General features: G+C 46.9%; 2 protein-coding genes across 2 annotated transcripts; one reads left to right on the top strand and one right to left on the bottom strand.

Moving 5' to 3' along the window:
• Positions 1-11,349: 11,349 nt before the first annotated feature.
• On the top strand, positions 11,350-14,066 carry LOC119390799 (putative nuclease HARBI1). Its single transcript, XM_037658493.2, has 4 exons — positions 11,350-11,688; positions 11,745-11,887; positions 12,453-12,621; positions 13,325-14,066. Exons 1-4 carry the CDS (start codon positions 11,350-11,352, stop codon positions 14,021-14,023), a joined length of 1,350 nt encoding a protein of 449 aa, XP_037514421.1. The 3' UTR covers positions 14,024-14,066.
• Positions 14,067-14,114: 48 nt separating this feature from the next.
• Positions 14,115-15,823, bottom strand: LOC119390800 (uncharacterized). The gene is made up of 3 exons (XM_037658494.2): positions 15,453-15,823; positions 15,286-15,393; positions 14,115-14,873 (listed from the first exon to the last, which is right to left on the bottom strand). Exons 1-3 carry the CDS (start codon positions 15,487-15,489, stop codon positions 14,224-14,226), a joined length of 795 nt encoding a protein of 264 aa, XP_037514422.2. The 5' UTR covers positions 15,490-15,823; the 3' UTR covers positions 14,115-14,223.
• Positions 15,824-16,494: the final 671 nt, after the last annotated feature.

Here is a 16,494-nt window from a genome sequence, read left to right as displayed (position 1 = left end):
CCCAGATAGACGTCCTGATCCTAGGCAGCACATAACAAACAAATTAACTATCTTCTGTTAGGTTCTGGAGAGCACGAAGAGACTGAAATTTGTGCTTCTAAACGAGAAAAATGAAAATACTGGTTACTGGAAGTGGTTGTAACATGAAGAAAAAAGAGGCAGCCTCTCGTCTTCCAGGTGTCGCGTAGCGGTAACGTGTCAGACTATACGGATGCACGATGCCTCGAGGTGGTGGGTTCAACTCCAGCTAGCTCGTGTTCTTTTTGTGTTTTTTTTTGTCGCAGTGCTCGTGTTTGAGCCCTAATTACGGTCCGGGCATGACCACAGGTTTTAAAGACAATTTAAAAGCCCGATTTCGGCCCGTAACGGCTGTCCCAGTGTGCAGCGCGCCAGCGTCCGGCGTGTCTCGTGCAGCATGCCAGCGTCCCAGTACCCAGCGCCACACTGGTCCAATAATCATGTATGGCACTGGGACAGTGCCACTGGGTTTTCCAATAGGTGCGCGCCACCGATGGCGGCGCCGCGAACGACGCTCCGGCGAAACAAAGGCGGGGATCAACTTTTGTCGTCTGCTAGGCTCTGGCTAACACAGCAGCATTTTCGTCATAGTTCGCTCGCGTCGCACGGCGTTCCTCCACTACTAGCTCTAGTTTCTTCTAGTGACAGTTCTTTAGATGGCTTCTAGCATTACAGGATGTTTATAAACGTTAACATACGTTAATAACTTTAATGGGTAATCGTAATCATGCTTCTCCATAATTATGCTAATGCGTGCGGCATACCATAACTGCTAGTACTTAGCACACAACAGTCTGATGAAACCCAGAGGGCAGTCAAACAGAGAGTGGTTCTTTCTTATCCACTTTCGCGGCTTCTGCGCGTGCGAAGAATGTGTGCAGTTCTGCAACGACGTTGGCTCACTCAAACCAATCACCCACTCACGCATGCTGTATGTATCGCATTGCATTCGCATTTCCTCCGGCATTTTCCTTTGTTGAAATTCAAATGTGCTTGCATTATTTTGTTGACGTGACATGCTCTTTATTTTTCATCAAATAACTCGGCATTAGTTTGAAAAAAATGAAGCCTCTGCCTGCAATATCACACGTAATCGCATTTTAAATGTATCGGATTTCTTGCTTTTTTTGCGTGGGTGTAAAACGCGAAACTGATAGTGGAGACAGCGTTTGCAATACAGGGGCAATGTTCGATTTTACTCAGTTTACGTAGTAGAACACGGCTTATGAAGGCGTACAAGGCAGTGTACCTAAACAAATCTGGTCACATTAAGGAAAGCTTCAAGAAGTGGACCAAATGAGGCATTGTTCGAAATGGCTGGCCATAAGGAATTGTATGAAATTCATAAAATATATTCCATTCGTAAAGAATTATATTGCTTGCACGCCTCCAGAGCAGAAGACGTCAAATGTAGCACTATAGTGATACCTACACGCCAGTTTATTAATTTTGATTCAGGAATTGCCTTGCTGACACAAAGTCCCTCGTGTTTAAACCCAGGCAGCACGCCGCCATTGGACCGATCTTGGCCCAACGTCGGCAAATGACGGCAGCAATATTGGCCCCACGTCGGCAACTTTCACCCGCATCGGCCCGACGTCGGCTAGCCGCCGTTGGGCCGATGCGGGCTTGCCGGCTTCGGGCCGACGTGGGCTAGCCAGCGTCGGTCCGAGACGGGCCTGCCGTTATTCAGCCGATGATGGCAAGCCGTCATTGGGCCTATGTATTCTAGCCGATGCTGGCGTGGTGTCGGCCCCGCCGACGTCGGGTAGCCGCCGGCGTGACCGTTTACACCCGTTATTATGTTTTCGCAGTGGTGGCTTACCGTGCGTTAAGTACGGTAGCACTCTACCGTCGTGGTCTGCACGTAGCTAGTTCATATGGGGACACCGGCGGCAGTTGCTCGATGCGTAAAGTAACTTGATCAGGCAGACTGATGCACGTGTTATAAAGTAAAATGCCTGCGTGCCGACCACGGCAGTTCGGTATTACTGTGGTTACTGTACTGTAAGTCAGCAGCGCTAAAATAGACTATTCGCGACCCAACGGCATTCATGGACTACCATTTGGTGCCATATTCGAAAAATGCTTCCTAATTAGAACGACTGCTCCACTGATGTATTAGTGTGCGATTAAGACCCACAATTCTGTCGAACCGTGCAAGGCCGAAAACGAAAGTCAATATTGTCTCTAACACAATAAATTGATGAAAGGCCTGCTGCACCAACTACGCATGCGTCTGTGAAATTAAGGAGCAAAACATTTCCAAGGTGATAAACACAAATTTATTCACAGATATGACACACGCAAGCAGTTCCGGAATAATTATGCCATAAAGGAGTATCTAAACATATACAGATACCGTAGCCACCATCTAAAACAACCCCACAGCCACGGTATTCCTCAAAAAAAGCAGGGCACTCCTAATCGAGAATGGGGTGAGGCGCAAAATCATAGGCGTGAGCAGGGTTCCTCTTCAGAGGGGGGGGGGGGAAATGTTCATCGCGGCGCCCCCCCCCCCTCCCTATTAGGTCAATGTGTTTGGCAGACCTTGCGCCCACCTCTTCTTAGGTGACTACGGGGGCCGCCCGCCCCCTGCCCCACTGTGCGCACGCCTATGCGAAGAGTTACAATCTCTTCAACGTTATGCGCGGCACATTCACTATAAATATTGAAAGAACTAGAACGGGCAAAAATAGGAATAGGATTAACGAAGAATATCTTAGCTACTTGCGTTTTGCGGACGATATCGCGCTTTTCAGTAAAGACGGTGCCGAATCACGAAAAAATTCTGGAAATGTAAACGAAGGCAGCAATAAAGTAGGATTAAAGACGGACCCGAAGAAAAGAAAGATAATGTTAGGCGGTTTGCCGAAAAAGCGATATTAAGAGTGGCAACTAGACTAGAAGATTGTGTATAGGCGTGAGCTAATTACCAGTAGAGCACCCCCCCCCCCACCACCACGTTTATTAAATTCACCAATGAACGGTAGGCATTCGCAACTCATGACTGGCAATTAAATGAGCGTTATCCTTTAGGCAGAAATTGCAATTTTTTCAGTGATAACTTAAGGGACAAAAAGAAAGATAAACTGCTGCACGCGACGCGAAAAACATTGCGAGCGGTACCACAAGATCTCATGAACTCTACATCTAAACACGATAGACAAGCACGCATTCCTAATCTAAAGGTAAGATTGTAACAGAAAGGAATCGTGCATAAAAAGCACTCACGTGTGCCCGTTTGATAGCTAAAAACACGAGCGAATAAAAAATGCAAGCGCACCATATCAGAATACACAAAACACGATGGTCAATAGAAAATACGCGATAAGAAGGGAACAAAAATCTGATGACACGTAACAGTAGTGAACACGTGGCCTTATATGAGGTGAGCGAGTTCAACATGGAAGCAGGGGGCCACTGGTTTCTCGCTGCGGTGATCTCTGCCGAAAACAATGCCGGAATCCTGCTGCGTATCCGTCTCGCGCACGATTTTGAGTTTCCACCACACATGTCCACACACCGCACTTCTTGGAGAATTCTGCTGATCGGAGCAACGTTTATAGATACTTTTTCAGTTCCGTATCTCATCGCGGCGCGCGTAGGGAGGAGGCGGCCTGTCGCCGCACCCGCCACCACATCGCTGCTGTCGCGCTAGGAGAGCGAGGGTCGTCTGCTAGCACGAAGGGCTTCTTCGCATGAGCTATTGCACACGGGCGAATGAGAATTGCGCGAACACTGTACTTTGTCTTTACTCTTCTTAACATTAATTGGACATTTACTTCAATTTGTGCGCGTTATATTGCTCACAAACTTGAAAAGACCTGTACAGACACGCTTCGCAGGCGTCAGTTTCGGGCAATGACAACGTGCTCGCTTCTTTTTCATGTCCGTTTCGTTAAGACTACAGCACTTTGGCTATTGAGCATGCTCCAAAAATACGGATTTCAAACGTAGAAAACTAAGGGTTACATAATATCTTTCAAACACGGGGAAATTTACAACATTTTGTAGTACGAATCAAACATTGCTCTATCAACATACTCGAATTATTCGCCGACAATTTTTCGCGGTTGGCAAGCGTGTCCCGGATTTCGCGAGAACTGACGGACACATATCATTTCAGTAATTCTAGTGCGTTCATTAACAAGACAAAATGTGGTCTAGCCAAGAGCACGCCATGTTCTGTGCGTAATAATTTTGCAACTTCGCGTTATGTGACGTTTTCGAAAGCCTTGCATTGTACGAAATGATTATGCGCATTTGTATTGTTTCAAAACGACAAGCAACATGCATTTTCGTCAATTAATTCAAACATGGTGGCATCCCAACAAATATTACATTGTGAATGCAAACCGATATCCTTGGTATGCAAAATGGACGTGGAAATTTTTACACGCGTAGATACTGCACAGCATTGTTGGCAGGCAGTAGCATAACCAGGCATTATATTCGGGAGGGGGGGGGGGGCAGGCCCGTAGCCAGGGGGGGGGGGGGCCTAGGGACCGCCCGCCTCAAAAATTTTCAAGTATGTGTTTTTACCAGAAATAATGAAAATAGGTGTTGTTCTCAAATAGTCAAGGTTTTCAGCAAGTACCCCCCACCCCCCCCCCAAAAAAAATTCCAGGCTACGGACCTGGGGGGGGGGGGGGTGGTCAATCACATTTTTTGTGTGTTCGTGCGTGTGTTTGTATGGATGCGTGGATATATACACATGCAAAATCGAAAAATATCGGACGAGGAAGTTTGACCCCACCCCCTTCCTGGCTACGCTTGTGTTGGCAGGTTTGCTGCCAGCTAATTGTTAAAGCTTGCCTTCTTGCGCTCTCTCTATGCCCTAATGGTACTGCTGTTTTCCAAGCATTTGGCTTGTGCAAAGAAGTGCATGGGAGTAAACAAAAGTGAAGCCATAAGTGTTTGTGCCTCTCATTATAAGAGCATTCAGCACACCCCAAAACTAGGGGTGTGGGAATATTCGAAAATTGCGAATAACGAATCGAATACTGTTCTATTCGATTCGGCACTCGAGTCGAATAGTGCATGTTCGAAATACCGAATAATTTTCGAATAGTTTTCGAATAGTTTTCGAATAATTTTCGAGTAATAAGCGCCTACGACAAAACAAAGGAACGAAACGATGAAACATCGAGAGGTGATTTTTCTTGTTTAATTCGCTAAGATGCATGCAGCTGTAGTTTTTACGAGACTATCGGCGTCATATTGATCCGCTTGATGATCCGCATACTGATGAAGCCGCTTTTGCTTAACATTCCAGTGCCGCCAAAGCGTAGAAGCGAAAGAGTCATAAATCCGCTATCATCATTATCATCATCATCATAAGAGCGGTGGTTTTGTTTGCCGTGCTCTTAGCCATACACCGTAGTCATCTCTCACGTGCTCTTGTTAGAGCGCTTTCGCGCTATTGGCCTCGAGGAGTTACGGAGTCGCCCTCTATCGGATGCGCCTCGATTGCGTGCTAGGCAGGATACCGCCGGCGCGCTCCCCATAGGTTTTGCTGTCGGCGCTCTACAAAAACACCTCGCGGAAGCCCTCCAAGGCATTTCTGTAAGTACTTTCGAAATAAACTGTGTTCTTTACTGTCAAAATAATCATTTTCGACGAACTAAAAACACAAGATAGTTTACAGTCGCGGTCTCTACCCGCTTCACGCTGTCACCGCGTTGGAGACCCCTGAACCTGCTTCTTGCGTGAAAGGTAGTCATTCGCTGAGTGCAAACTATGTGAAATGTCTCGTTAGAGTAGACTGCCTATATAACCAAACGCAGCATAACAGTAAGAAGCCTAAAGCCAGCGATCGCACGGGTTCGCGACGCCTGACGGTGCCTCTGCATGTATGAGGGTCTGCATGTATGTCCGTACTGATGTTTCGCTTTTGCTACGAGCGCGTTTTGGCACCGCGCTGTGAACTTTAGGCTGTGAAATATGAGAATTTGTGAGTAAACAAACAACTACTGTTGCGCGGGCGCTATCAGAGCAGTTCAAAAACAATTTCCTTACAACTGCGGCTTCGGTGCGCATGGCAACTTTGTGATCTGCCGTCCCGATGATTCTGTTTTTTTTTTTTTCGGTCTAAATTCGGGTACGTTTCAATGTCATTTGACAAGTTGTCTCGCACTGCGTATTGATCGGTCTTCTCAGCGGGCAAATGCCGCTGTTTCTGTTTCTTTATTCCGCGCATTCGTTTCGTTTGGTGCTCACACAAAACGTGAGCAAATGCGACGCCTTTTTTAATGCTCCTTAATTATCGTTCCGTTTGCATTCCAGTGAACTTGCCGCTCTCTGTCATCAACAAATTCATAGACCAAACCTTCACCACTTCGAGATTGCTGGTGAAAGGAGAACCGGTCTACGAGACCGAGCATGTAGTAGCATGCGACACCTAGGAAAAGAAAGAATATACAGTAACGTTTGCCGGACTTGTTCTGCACACGTCGGCTGTGAACTAGGACCCACATGAACTTGAAATAGCGGTGAATAAAATAGAAGGTATTGCAGCAACCAGCAGCCGCAAAACAAGATAGTAATTATTTGGCGAGTACCCCAGCAATTTTGGCAGCAGTGTCGTGTCTAACGCCAACAGGGTGGCATCTTTCTCACGTAAATAAATGAGGCTCCAAGAAAATACATGGGGTTGGCCGGTGGGCCGATCACGGAGGCAATGCAAAATTTATGTAGCTTATGAAGCAATGCATGCCTCATCAAATGGGAAGGTTGCCCCTCGGCGTCCCGCGTCGGCGGCGTCAACACGAGTGATGCAAAAAATAATCGTCACGTGATGGTGGCACCATATGACGTCATCATGACGTCACAGATCGCCAAAATATGTAGCGTCATTATGACATCACATAATGCGACGTCACATGATGACGTATTCACACGTCACGGTCGCTTTGCATTGCCTCCGTGATCGCTCACGGAGGCCGTGCAAAACCGCGTTAGGTGCAGAACGCTTTTGTAGGGGGGCGCGGGAGAATCAGTACCTCGACTGACAAGAAGATGGCTTTCGCCTTCTAGTCATCTAGTCATTCAACGTATCTAAACAATGACTTGTGCATCTGCAGCCGATTTTGTGGACGCTGAGCACGGGGCCGACGATCAAGAGGTCGCATTGCAGTGTTCTGAGATGGCATCGCACGTAGTAAAAGGTAGCGCTTTTACCATTCTGTGGCAGATAAGCATCATTTGCCGGCGGGAAGCGCGCGCGAGCCGTCGTCTCAGTGCGCGCTGTCTGCTACTCACCGAACATTGCAGGCCCGACGCAGTAAGAAAAGCCTTCGTCGCGGAACTGCTTGTTGCACACAAGACTCGTAGCTGATGGCTACTTGCCGGTTCTTAGCTTTACAACCCATGCTTCACGCTGTTCCTCGTCCCGCGGTTACCAGTGCAGGCTCACACTGGGCTCCTTTGCGTAAGCGCGGCACTGCGGCACCGAGCGGTAGAGCCCCATATTCGTCGCCTTCGGAGGCAGCCACTCTATTACAATGGTTTCCATTGAGTAGAAAATGAGAGAAAACTTCCGAATTTGAACAGACCGCAGCGCATGTGGGACTTGAAACTCGTTTCAAAGCACGCGGCAGTGCGCCACAAGCAGCCGACGCGGCCGCTGAGACCACGAGATCCTGCCAAGCGCGTCACGCCGACGGTGGCGCCGGCGTTTCCAGTGGTGGGCCTCGAGGCCAATACTCTCTTTTTCACCGTAAAGCGAAGCGTCATTGCTCATTTGTGTTGTTTTCGGCGGACAACGCTCGTTAATTGCGTTCAAGTTGCAGCTTCGTACCGTGGCGCACCATGAGTAGCGAACATGAGACGACCCCGAGGAAGCAACGAAGTTCAGTGTGGAGCTTTTTTGACCGAACTGGGACTGGATCGTCAAAGTGTCGCACTTGTGGCTGCGTTTTAAAGACACCGACCAACACTACCACGCCGTTGATAAACCACCTGAAGCGCCATTCAGTTGCCCACAAAGAGTATAGCAGTCGCATCGCAGCCACCACAACGACGCCGGCATCAAAAAATGCCGGTAGTAGGCAAACGACGAGTCTATGCACAGGTTTTCTTCCGCAGCTAAGCGCCAACAGTACCCGCTCCCGGGAGCTCACCATGAAAATTGGTTCATTTATTGCGTCTGGTCTGCACAGTTTTTCAATAGTGGAAGAACGAGGCTTTATTGCACTCATGAAGTGCGCAGTTCCGAATTTCACAGTTCCTAGCCGCACAACGTTTTCCCGGAGTGTCGTGCCAGAATTGTACTCTGCAACAAGACATGCCGTGCACGAGAAGTTGCAAAGCATCTTGAAGACTTGCGCGGCATCCATTGCCATTACGACGGATGGGTGGGCATCACGCGCCGGGGACAGTTTTGTAGCTGTGACTTGTCATGTACTTAGCGAGGAATTTGAGCCACATAACTTCGTGCTTGCGTGCCGGTCACTACGTGAGAGCCACACAGCAAGCAACTTGCGTTCCCTGCTTCGAGGAATTTTCATGGACTGGGGTATCAGTGACAACCTTCCATGTTTTGTTGTCACTGACAACGCGAGAAATTTTGTTTCCGCTATTCAGCAGGCTCCGTGGATTCGCACTTCATGCTTTGCACATACCATACAACTTTGTGTTCAAGATGCCAAGAAAGAAACTATTGGCTTCGCCAACATGTGTGCCAAAGCGCGGACCATCTTCGGCTACTACAAGCGGAGCATCACTGCGAGGGCAAGATTGCAGGAAATACAGAAGCAGCTTTCCGTTGACCCTCCACTCGAGCTCGTCCTAGATGTTCCAACGCGATGGAACAGCGAATTTGCGATGCTGGCTCGTCTGCTCAAGCTGAAGACTGCCGTGACGATCGACCTGACCGAAAATGATTCGGTTGAAAACTTGACAAATGGAGAGTGGCGTCAAGTGTCGGCCTTTGTGACAGTTCTTCAGCCAGTGGAAGAGGCTACAACAGCTGAGTGTGCCGAGTCTTACCCGACGCTATCTTTGGTCGTGCCCCTCGTTCACTGCATGAAGCTGTTGCTTTGCGACAAAACAAGCGACTGTGATGAGTACGACTTTGCGCAGAACCTTCTGAAATCGATAAAAGCTAGGCTTCCGGCTGTAAGCACTACTGCGCCCAATTGTCTTGCCACATTGCTTGATCCGCGTTTCAAAGATGTATGCTACGGTGACGAAGAAAAAGTGGAAGTGCGAGGTCTGGTGCATTCAGTGCTCAAAGAAATGTCTGGCCGTTCAGCAGACGTGGAGATGCCTGCAGACTGTAGTGCCAACCAAAGTGGACAAGCCAGTGAGTGTTCTCCATTGTGGAAAATTTTCAGTAGCTTGGCTGCAGGACAAAAAGAGGGTGCTATCTATTAATGCAGGAATTGTCAGGTTATCTTGAAGCTCCGCTGCTGCCACGTCAAGACAACCCTTTTCAATGGTGGCAGAACGTAGGTAAGGCAAAGTACGAAAATCTGGTGACGGCAGCAAAGCGCTACCTTGGTATCCTGCAACCCAAGTGCCTAGTGAGAGGCTTTTCTCAGCCTGCTCTAATACAGTTACCAGCAGAAGAGAGTCGCTGAGTTCGAAACACGTTGAGGAACTTGTGTTCTTGCACGGGAACTACCGATATTGCCCTAAAGCGCTCTGAGAAACACAATTGCTTTGTGACGCTTTCAGCTTGACGAGCACGAGTTTGTGTAAGTAAATTTAGCACAAGGCAGATTTCGCAATACCGAAGTTCGTGTAAAATCCACACATAGCCCCTGTTATTTATCATGTGAGTAGTTTGCATTATGTAGGTGACCCACTTGAAGTTATTTTGTTTCGTGGTTTGTAAATATAAGCCCTTGCGTGTTGCTCCGTGTAATTTTATTATCACTGCTGTATACAAAATTACCTCAATATACGTAATTGTGGTGTTTTTGTTGGTTAAATAGAATTGTCATGTGCCTTGTTAACGTTTGTGAATCTCGTTTCAAAAATAGAACTTGCAATTCTATGGTGATTTTCAAAACCTGAATAAAGTTTATCTATTCCTTTCCATTCAAAATTGCTGCCTTACTATTCGAAAACTATTCGAATAATATTCGATTCGTATTCGATTCGGTTTCATCACTATTCGATTCGTATTCGATTCGGTTCTGAAATCCACTATTCGCACACCCGTACCCAAAACAGGTCACGAAAAAATGTGTCCTTGCTAGCATGCTTGATAGCACGCTCTACCGTACGTGCTTACGTGCAAGCAGTTCCTCTGAAAGGTTACCACTGACACATTCGCGCACAGTGACCAGCATGGACTCAAGCGGTAGGGAATCCCGCCTACCAAGGGCATCGTATTTGCAGACCTCGCAACGCGTTTTCTTCAATTTGAAAGCCACGTAGCCTGCCAGGTAACAAAAGGCCGTTGCTTCTGGTAATGGTGTACAGTACCCACGGTCGTCAGAAGCACCTAAGAGGTCACGGAATGGCATGGACATAAGCTGTTGGCACACTTTCTCTTTCATCGCATGTTTATGGACGAGGACTTCACGACGCTTTTTTTTTTTTTTGCACAGATGCTTTCAAATGCACTAAGCAAGGTACAAGTGGCTAAACTTGGTCGCTATGGTATACGGTCTTGCATGTTTTTCTCCGCGGTTTATCGGCGTCAGAAATAGCTCGCACCCAGCTTTCAAGATGCTGCGGATCGGGCGGCGGCGCAAAAAAGTGCCGCTTTTCTACCCGCTGGCACAGCCGGGCACGAAACAAGTTGGCATCTCAAAGCTTGAAAACTGCTTGACTTCCTGTGGCAAGGAGTGCTCGGTTGTCTGAATTCACCGAAGTCGTCGAGAGTAACCTCGCGCATGCACAGCCAACACACCCAGGAAAAACATTCCATGACGGCCCCGCACGCGGCGAAGCAACAACGGGAAAGAACACGCGTGCCCGCGCGCGCGAGAGCGCTATTCACGACTGTGGCGCCCTCTCACTGCCTGGGTAAAAGTGGCGGCCGCTTTCGGCGGAGGAGTTACGGAACTGAAAAAGTATCTTAATGGCGAATTCCATTGGGAGAGCAGGAGCACTCAAAAGCACGCTGAAAGTGCTCTCTTCAGAGCCGGCGTGTTTCAGTGGTCGAAGAGGAGTTGGAACACCGTCATCCATTGGTAGAGCGAGAGCGCTTTTGCTGCGCCGAGAGCAGCGAAGAGCAGTTCAGTCTGCTCCCCGTTGAAAAGCGGAGTGAGCGGAGAACGCAGGAAGTCACGTGACTCCAAACGTCATATCTAGTCGTATCCTGTATCCTCCCTCCCTACTTCTTTGTATTTCTCTTCCTCGTGTACGGCGGCAATGGCGGCAGCGAAGCGTGTGTGGTGCTGTGGCTCCAACGACTTTGACGTCGTTGCGCTGGATTCTGGCAATTCTGGTAGTGTTCGTACACCTTGCCTGTCGTCAGATGCACGGGAGACGGATTCAACGAAGCGTCGTCGTCTTGCCGAAATACTTGACGAGCTAGACGATGACAGCAGCGACAGCTGCTGTAGCTCAACGTCAGAGTCGAGTTCAAGTAGCAGTGACGACGACGAAATAAACGCAGCAGCGTTTCAGCAGCTGTTCTCTCTGCCGGAGCGAAGGCCAAAAGTAGAAGCCTACATCAAAAAGACGGTAACAAGCTACTCCGACGAGGAGGTAAGTCGTTAAGCATCCGGTGCAGTGAGATCGCTGAAAGGCCTGTTTTGTTTCAGTTCAAAAGAAATTTCCGCGTCACGCGGCCGGTGGCGGACTTATTGGCAGCAGAATTCGCCAAGTCACCGCACTGCCCTCAGAAGAGTGATCATGGTGGCCTGCCTGCCAAGTCGGCTGAAGAACACATACTGTCCTTTCTTTGGTGAGTGTCCGTTCGTTTATGAACGCCGCTGTCGTGAGGCTACCGCATGATCCGTTTCCTGTTGGGTGAGAGGCGCATGAAATATTGCAAATAAATGTACCGAACTCGCAGGCACGACCTTGGAATTCTTAAAGCTACCAGCGAGTGTCGAACGTAATAGAGCGATATTATAATGTGCGGTGCTTTTGTCGTTTTGTGCATCTACATACTGAAGCAAGGAAGCTTCACACCGGTCTCGTTACTAGATGCAACGTCAAATCATAATTCAAGATGCATTATTAAAACAGTCCTGAAAACTATTGCTCACGAAGCATTTCAATCAGCTGTGCAAGCAGGTTCACAGTGGGCTTCATGTCCACACGTTTTAATGAAATGCACGAAATAACATTATAATTCGTTATTTAGCTAACACTTCTACTAATAAAATATGTTGAGTTTTAAAGGTATCACCCAGAAAGGTAGAACGGTGCTTTCTGTTTTAGGTAATCTTGCTAATTTGTTCTATTGGTTTAAGTAACAGCATGGTTTACCATATGATTTCTTCAAAATATGCCCTTCTTTTCAGGTACGCAGCCAACAAGGCATGCATTCGAGATGTTGCTGGCCGCTTTGAAGTCTCGGAAAGCACTCACCACAGAATGATGAGCCGAGTAACTTCATTCCTCCTCGACATAGCACCGAATATAATCAAGTTCCCCAGTGACCTGCAGAAGCTTGCCAAGGATTTTGAGCAGGTGACAATGCTTTAAGTACACATGCAATTTAACATATAAAATGTACAGCGCCAGACAACACAAGCGACCAGACAAAGAGGAACAACTCGTAGTGAGGCCACACTAACAACTGAAGGCTTAATCAGTGGATGTCAGAATAAGAACTGGCTATGCACGAATAAACAGAAAATAGAAAAATGCAAGAGATATGAAACAGCATCGCACGGTCAAGCCTCCTACATGTGCATAACGGGTCCTGTCAGGAATCTGACATGTTTATCTGAGAGTAGTCTTGACCATGTGATGTTAATTCATATTTCTTGTATTTTCCCATCTTCTACTTATTCATGTACGCCCAGTACTTGTTCTGCATGTATGTTGAATAAACCTTCAGTTGCTAGTGCACTCTGTACGTGTCGTTCCTCTTCGTGTGGTCCCTTGTGTTCTCTGGCGTCTTTTACTGTAATTATGAACCAGCTAGCGCAAAAACACTCCTTATAAATAAGTTATTACAATTAGTCATTCCAAATGTTTCGCAGCTAAAGAAAGTCAATTAAGATTTAACAATTTAATCATATATACTTGTGGTGTATTGCACTCGCTGCTATAAGCCGCAAGTCTCCCATTTGTTGCAAACGTTTCTAGATGTTATTGGCACCTTTGATTACCCACAGTACCAGCCTTATTCAACGATGTATGTGCACATTTTTTCTCCTACTTGCAGCTGTCAGGATTCCCGGACACAATTGGATGTGTCGACGGTAGTTACATGCCGATCAGGTGTCCAGCTGGGAAAGTGCGATCAGTTTATATAAATCGACACCATTACCTATCCTTGACACTTCAAGGTGTTTGCGACAACAAGAAAAAGTTTCTTGATGCCAGCACGGGCTACCGAAGTAAAATTCACGACGCGCGTATATTCCGGCGGTCAAGGATTGCAAGCACTTTGCCACAGCTGTGCTCTAGCAAGTACCATATAGTGGGAGATGCAGCATATCCTTTCCGAGAGTACCTGATGACACCAATCCGGGACTATGGAACTCTTGACAGCACCAAGAAGAGCTTCAATGCAAGACTCTCCGGAACAAGGGTGTTGATAGAAAATGCTTTTGGAGATTTAAAAAATCGTTTCAGGCAACTGCAGAGGTTAGATATGTGGACAGTGGACAACATGTCCAAGTTTATAATTTCATGCTGTGTGCTTCACAACCTCTGCATTGATTGTGGAGATTTGCCAGAGAACCTGTCACGGGACCTGTCACTCACCCTACAAACAACAAATGGAAATGACTCTGGCCCTCCTCCGATTCAAGTAAGCGGCAGCAGCGGATCCCGGCAAGATAGCCTACTGCGTGGCTTGGCTAGCATCAAGAGAGATCGCTTGATGATAAGAATGGGGTTGCAGACCCAGCAGCCATGAAATGAGGAATTTCTTAACGTGGTATGCATTTGTGAGCGAATATTTTGTGTCTTACTAGAAAATAAAAGACATTGAAACCAAGTAATCGGTTTGTAAAAGTACGTTTATTTAATTAGGACTAGCACTCTAACTAGAAAATAAAGACATTGAAACCAAGTAATCGGTTTGTATGGTAGGCTTATTGAATTAACTCTAGCACTTTATTTCGGAAGTCCGAAGGCTTGACGCAGGATTTCCATTTTCTCATCGTGCATTTTGCGCCGCTCTTCAACAAGTGCCTGTCGCTCAGCCTGCCTTTGAGCTCTCCGATTTTCTTTTTCTGCATGTCTGGCCGCTTTCCGAGATTCCTTCTCTTCATTAATGGCTCTCATTTCAGAAAAAAACAACTGCATGTGTTGCTGACGTGCAGTGCCTACACGTGGCTTCACATCAGGATTTGGAGGCTGGCTTCCATTTTCCTCAGTGGTCTTTGCATTTGGTGAAACCACAGTCTGAGATTCGGGAGAGGTCTTGAAAATAGCCCCCGATGCGTCTCTTTGTACTTCTGGTTCGATGCTGTCATCTATGCTTTCAATTTTTCTAACCTCATCGTCGAAAGGCACAGGTGTAGGTGATGCTCCAGACCTATTATTATTGTCTGAAGCAGCCTTGCGACGCCTAATCACGGTCTTGTATCTGTTCTCGCATTGCTCCGGCGTTTTTGTTATGCCAAGTACAGCTTCAATGTCCTGGGATATTTGCTTGAATGCTTGTTTTCTGTTTTTGAATTTCTTGAATGGGCCAATCTGTGGGAAGTATTTGTAATAGTATTCCAGCAGCAGCTTTGTCTGGCCGTCTGTCCATTCAGCAGCTAGAATGACAAAAAATCAAAGCATAAATGCTTTATCAGGAAACAATCGGGCAATGTGCTGGCATTACTTCAAATTGCATGACTTAACTAGCACACAGCAAGACCACTTGAGCTTAGCTATCTTTCAGCCAGCACTAATAGACATAATCCATCATTTGCCCAGACTAGCAAACATGCATCGGTGATAACAAGTCCTGGTATTGTGCATGTAAATACAATATGCAAAGTGTGCAGGTCTTGCAGCATCTGTAGTGGTTTACTTTCCGTGTTGACTGTTTATTTTTCTTTTTGTCACTTAATGACTGCTGCTACAAACCCACTTCCACACCCTCCGATGCATGCTTTTTCTTAAGAGACCTAACCAAGAACACTTGCTGAGGCACTTATAAACGCTCAATGCTGAGTCACTCACCACCACCTCCTCTTCTGGTGCCTGATGGCCTGGCTTTAGCACATGTCTGCCCGTCATCTGACACTGGTGTAGTGGAAGCAGGCATTTTGTGCAGAGTAACTGTGCCACCTAAAAAAATAAAGGAGCAATAAATGTAGTGCTTGGAAAGATGTGATACTAATACTTACCTCCTCCCTCTCCAACACACGAGAATCCAGCCTCCATGCAGATTTCATCATTCCCTTGCCTTGGCACATTGGCAGCCGTACTGGTACGCAGAACGACTTCTGTTTTCACACAATGATGGAAATGTAATCAAGTCAGTTATATAATCAAAAATGGGTTCTAAGCAGTGAGCTACATTATGCAGAGACACATGCCTTAAACTTTGATATAAGCAGAATAGAGCATGCTAAAATCAAATGCTGAAGAAGTTAATTCGCCCTGTTACAGGGCTGCATGAAACGTTGCACAAATCAATGACAATTAAGAAACATCACTTATCATATGTAGCATTTCGATTTCGCGATACCGAATTGTGTTTCCGAGCAGATACGTGTCTTCACTGTCTCACCTGGGATGCTCATAACTGCCTCCGTAACACTTGGTTGCCGTTGGGTGACATCACCTGCTGAATTCAGTAAATAATTTATTACTGCGTGTTTTCGCTGCAAAAGTTGTATTACTGACAGCAGCATCCAACTGAGACCTACTACACCCCTCTTTGCAGTCACTTTTCTTAAAACGCTGCAAATCGTTGTTCCGCTGCTGACGAAGAGGTCCGAAATGTAAATGTTTCAATTAAGGCTAAATGACACATGCTGGTGAACTTGGCAACAGAACAGTGTACTGGAGTAGTTCTAAAATTGTTTGCGTTTCAATCATTACTGATAAAAGCTGGTAACTATATTATGAACGGTCAGAGAAAGTTCTTGTATTCGCGGTGTTTCGCTCATATGGTTAAGACTAGTTGGCTGGGGTTCCTACACACAATCACTGAACGCGTGGCTACGCGCGCAAGAATGCACGGCGTGTTGCATGTGCGAGTGCGCGCTCAAACAAGCAAAAAAGAGCAATCAAATTCACTTTACCTTCTGTGGTAGACGGTGGCTGGCGTTGCATCAAAGAAAGCAGGATGCGCTGAGCTTGCGATTCCATCATGTAATGGTAGGAAGTGGCAACTTTGCAGGATGGCGAGCAAGCGAGTGCGTCCTGCCGATCACCGCCACA

The sequence above is a fragment of the Rhipicephalus sanguineus genome, chromosome 4, assembly GCF_013339695.2.
Source record: "Rhipicephalus sanguineus isolate Rsan-2018 chromosome 4, BIME_Rsan_1.4, whole genome shotgun sequence".
NCBI lineage: Eukaryota > Metazoa > Arthropoda > Arachnida > Ixodida > Ixodidae > Rhipicephalus > Rhipicephalus sanguineus.
Note: the sequence above shows the minus strand (reverse complement) of the source record. Positions and strands in the feature narration are given on the sequence as shown.

Coding starts and splice junctions, on each gene's coding strand:
- LOC119390799 (XM_037658493.2), top strand. CDS start 11,350: ATGGCGGCAGCGAAGCGTGTGTGGTGCTGTGGCTCCAACGACTTTGAC. Junction 11,888..12,452: donor CACATACTGTCCTTTCTTTG/GTGAGTGTCCGT, acceptor CCTTCTTTTCAG/GTACGCAGCCAACAAGGCAT. Junction 12,622..13,324: donor TTGCCAAGGATTTTGAGCAG/GTGACAATGCTT, acceptor TCCTACTTGCAG/CTGTCAGGATTCCCGGACAC.
- LOC119390800 (XM_037658494.2), bottom strand. CDS start 15,489: ATGGAGGCTGGATTCTCGTGTGTTGGAGAGGGAGGAG. Junction 15,394..15,452: donor GTGTGTTGGAGAGGGAGGAG/GTAAGTATTAGT, acceptor TTATTTTTTTAG/GTGGCACAGTTACTCTGCAC. Junction 14,874..15,285: donor CACCAGAAGAGGAGGTGGTG/GTGAGTGACTCA, acceptor TTGTCATTCTAG/CTGCTGAATGGACAGACGGC.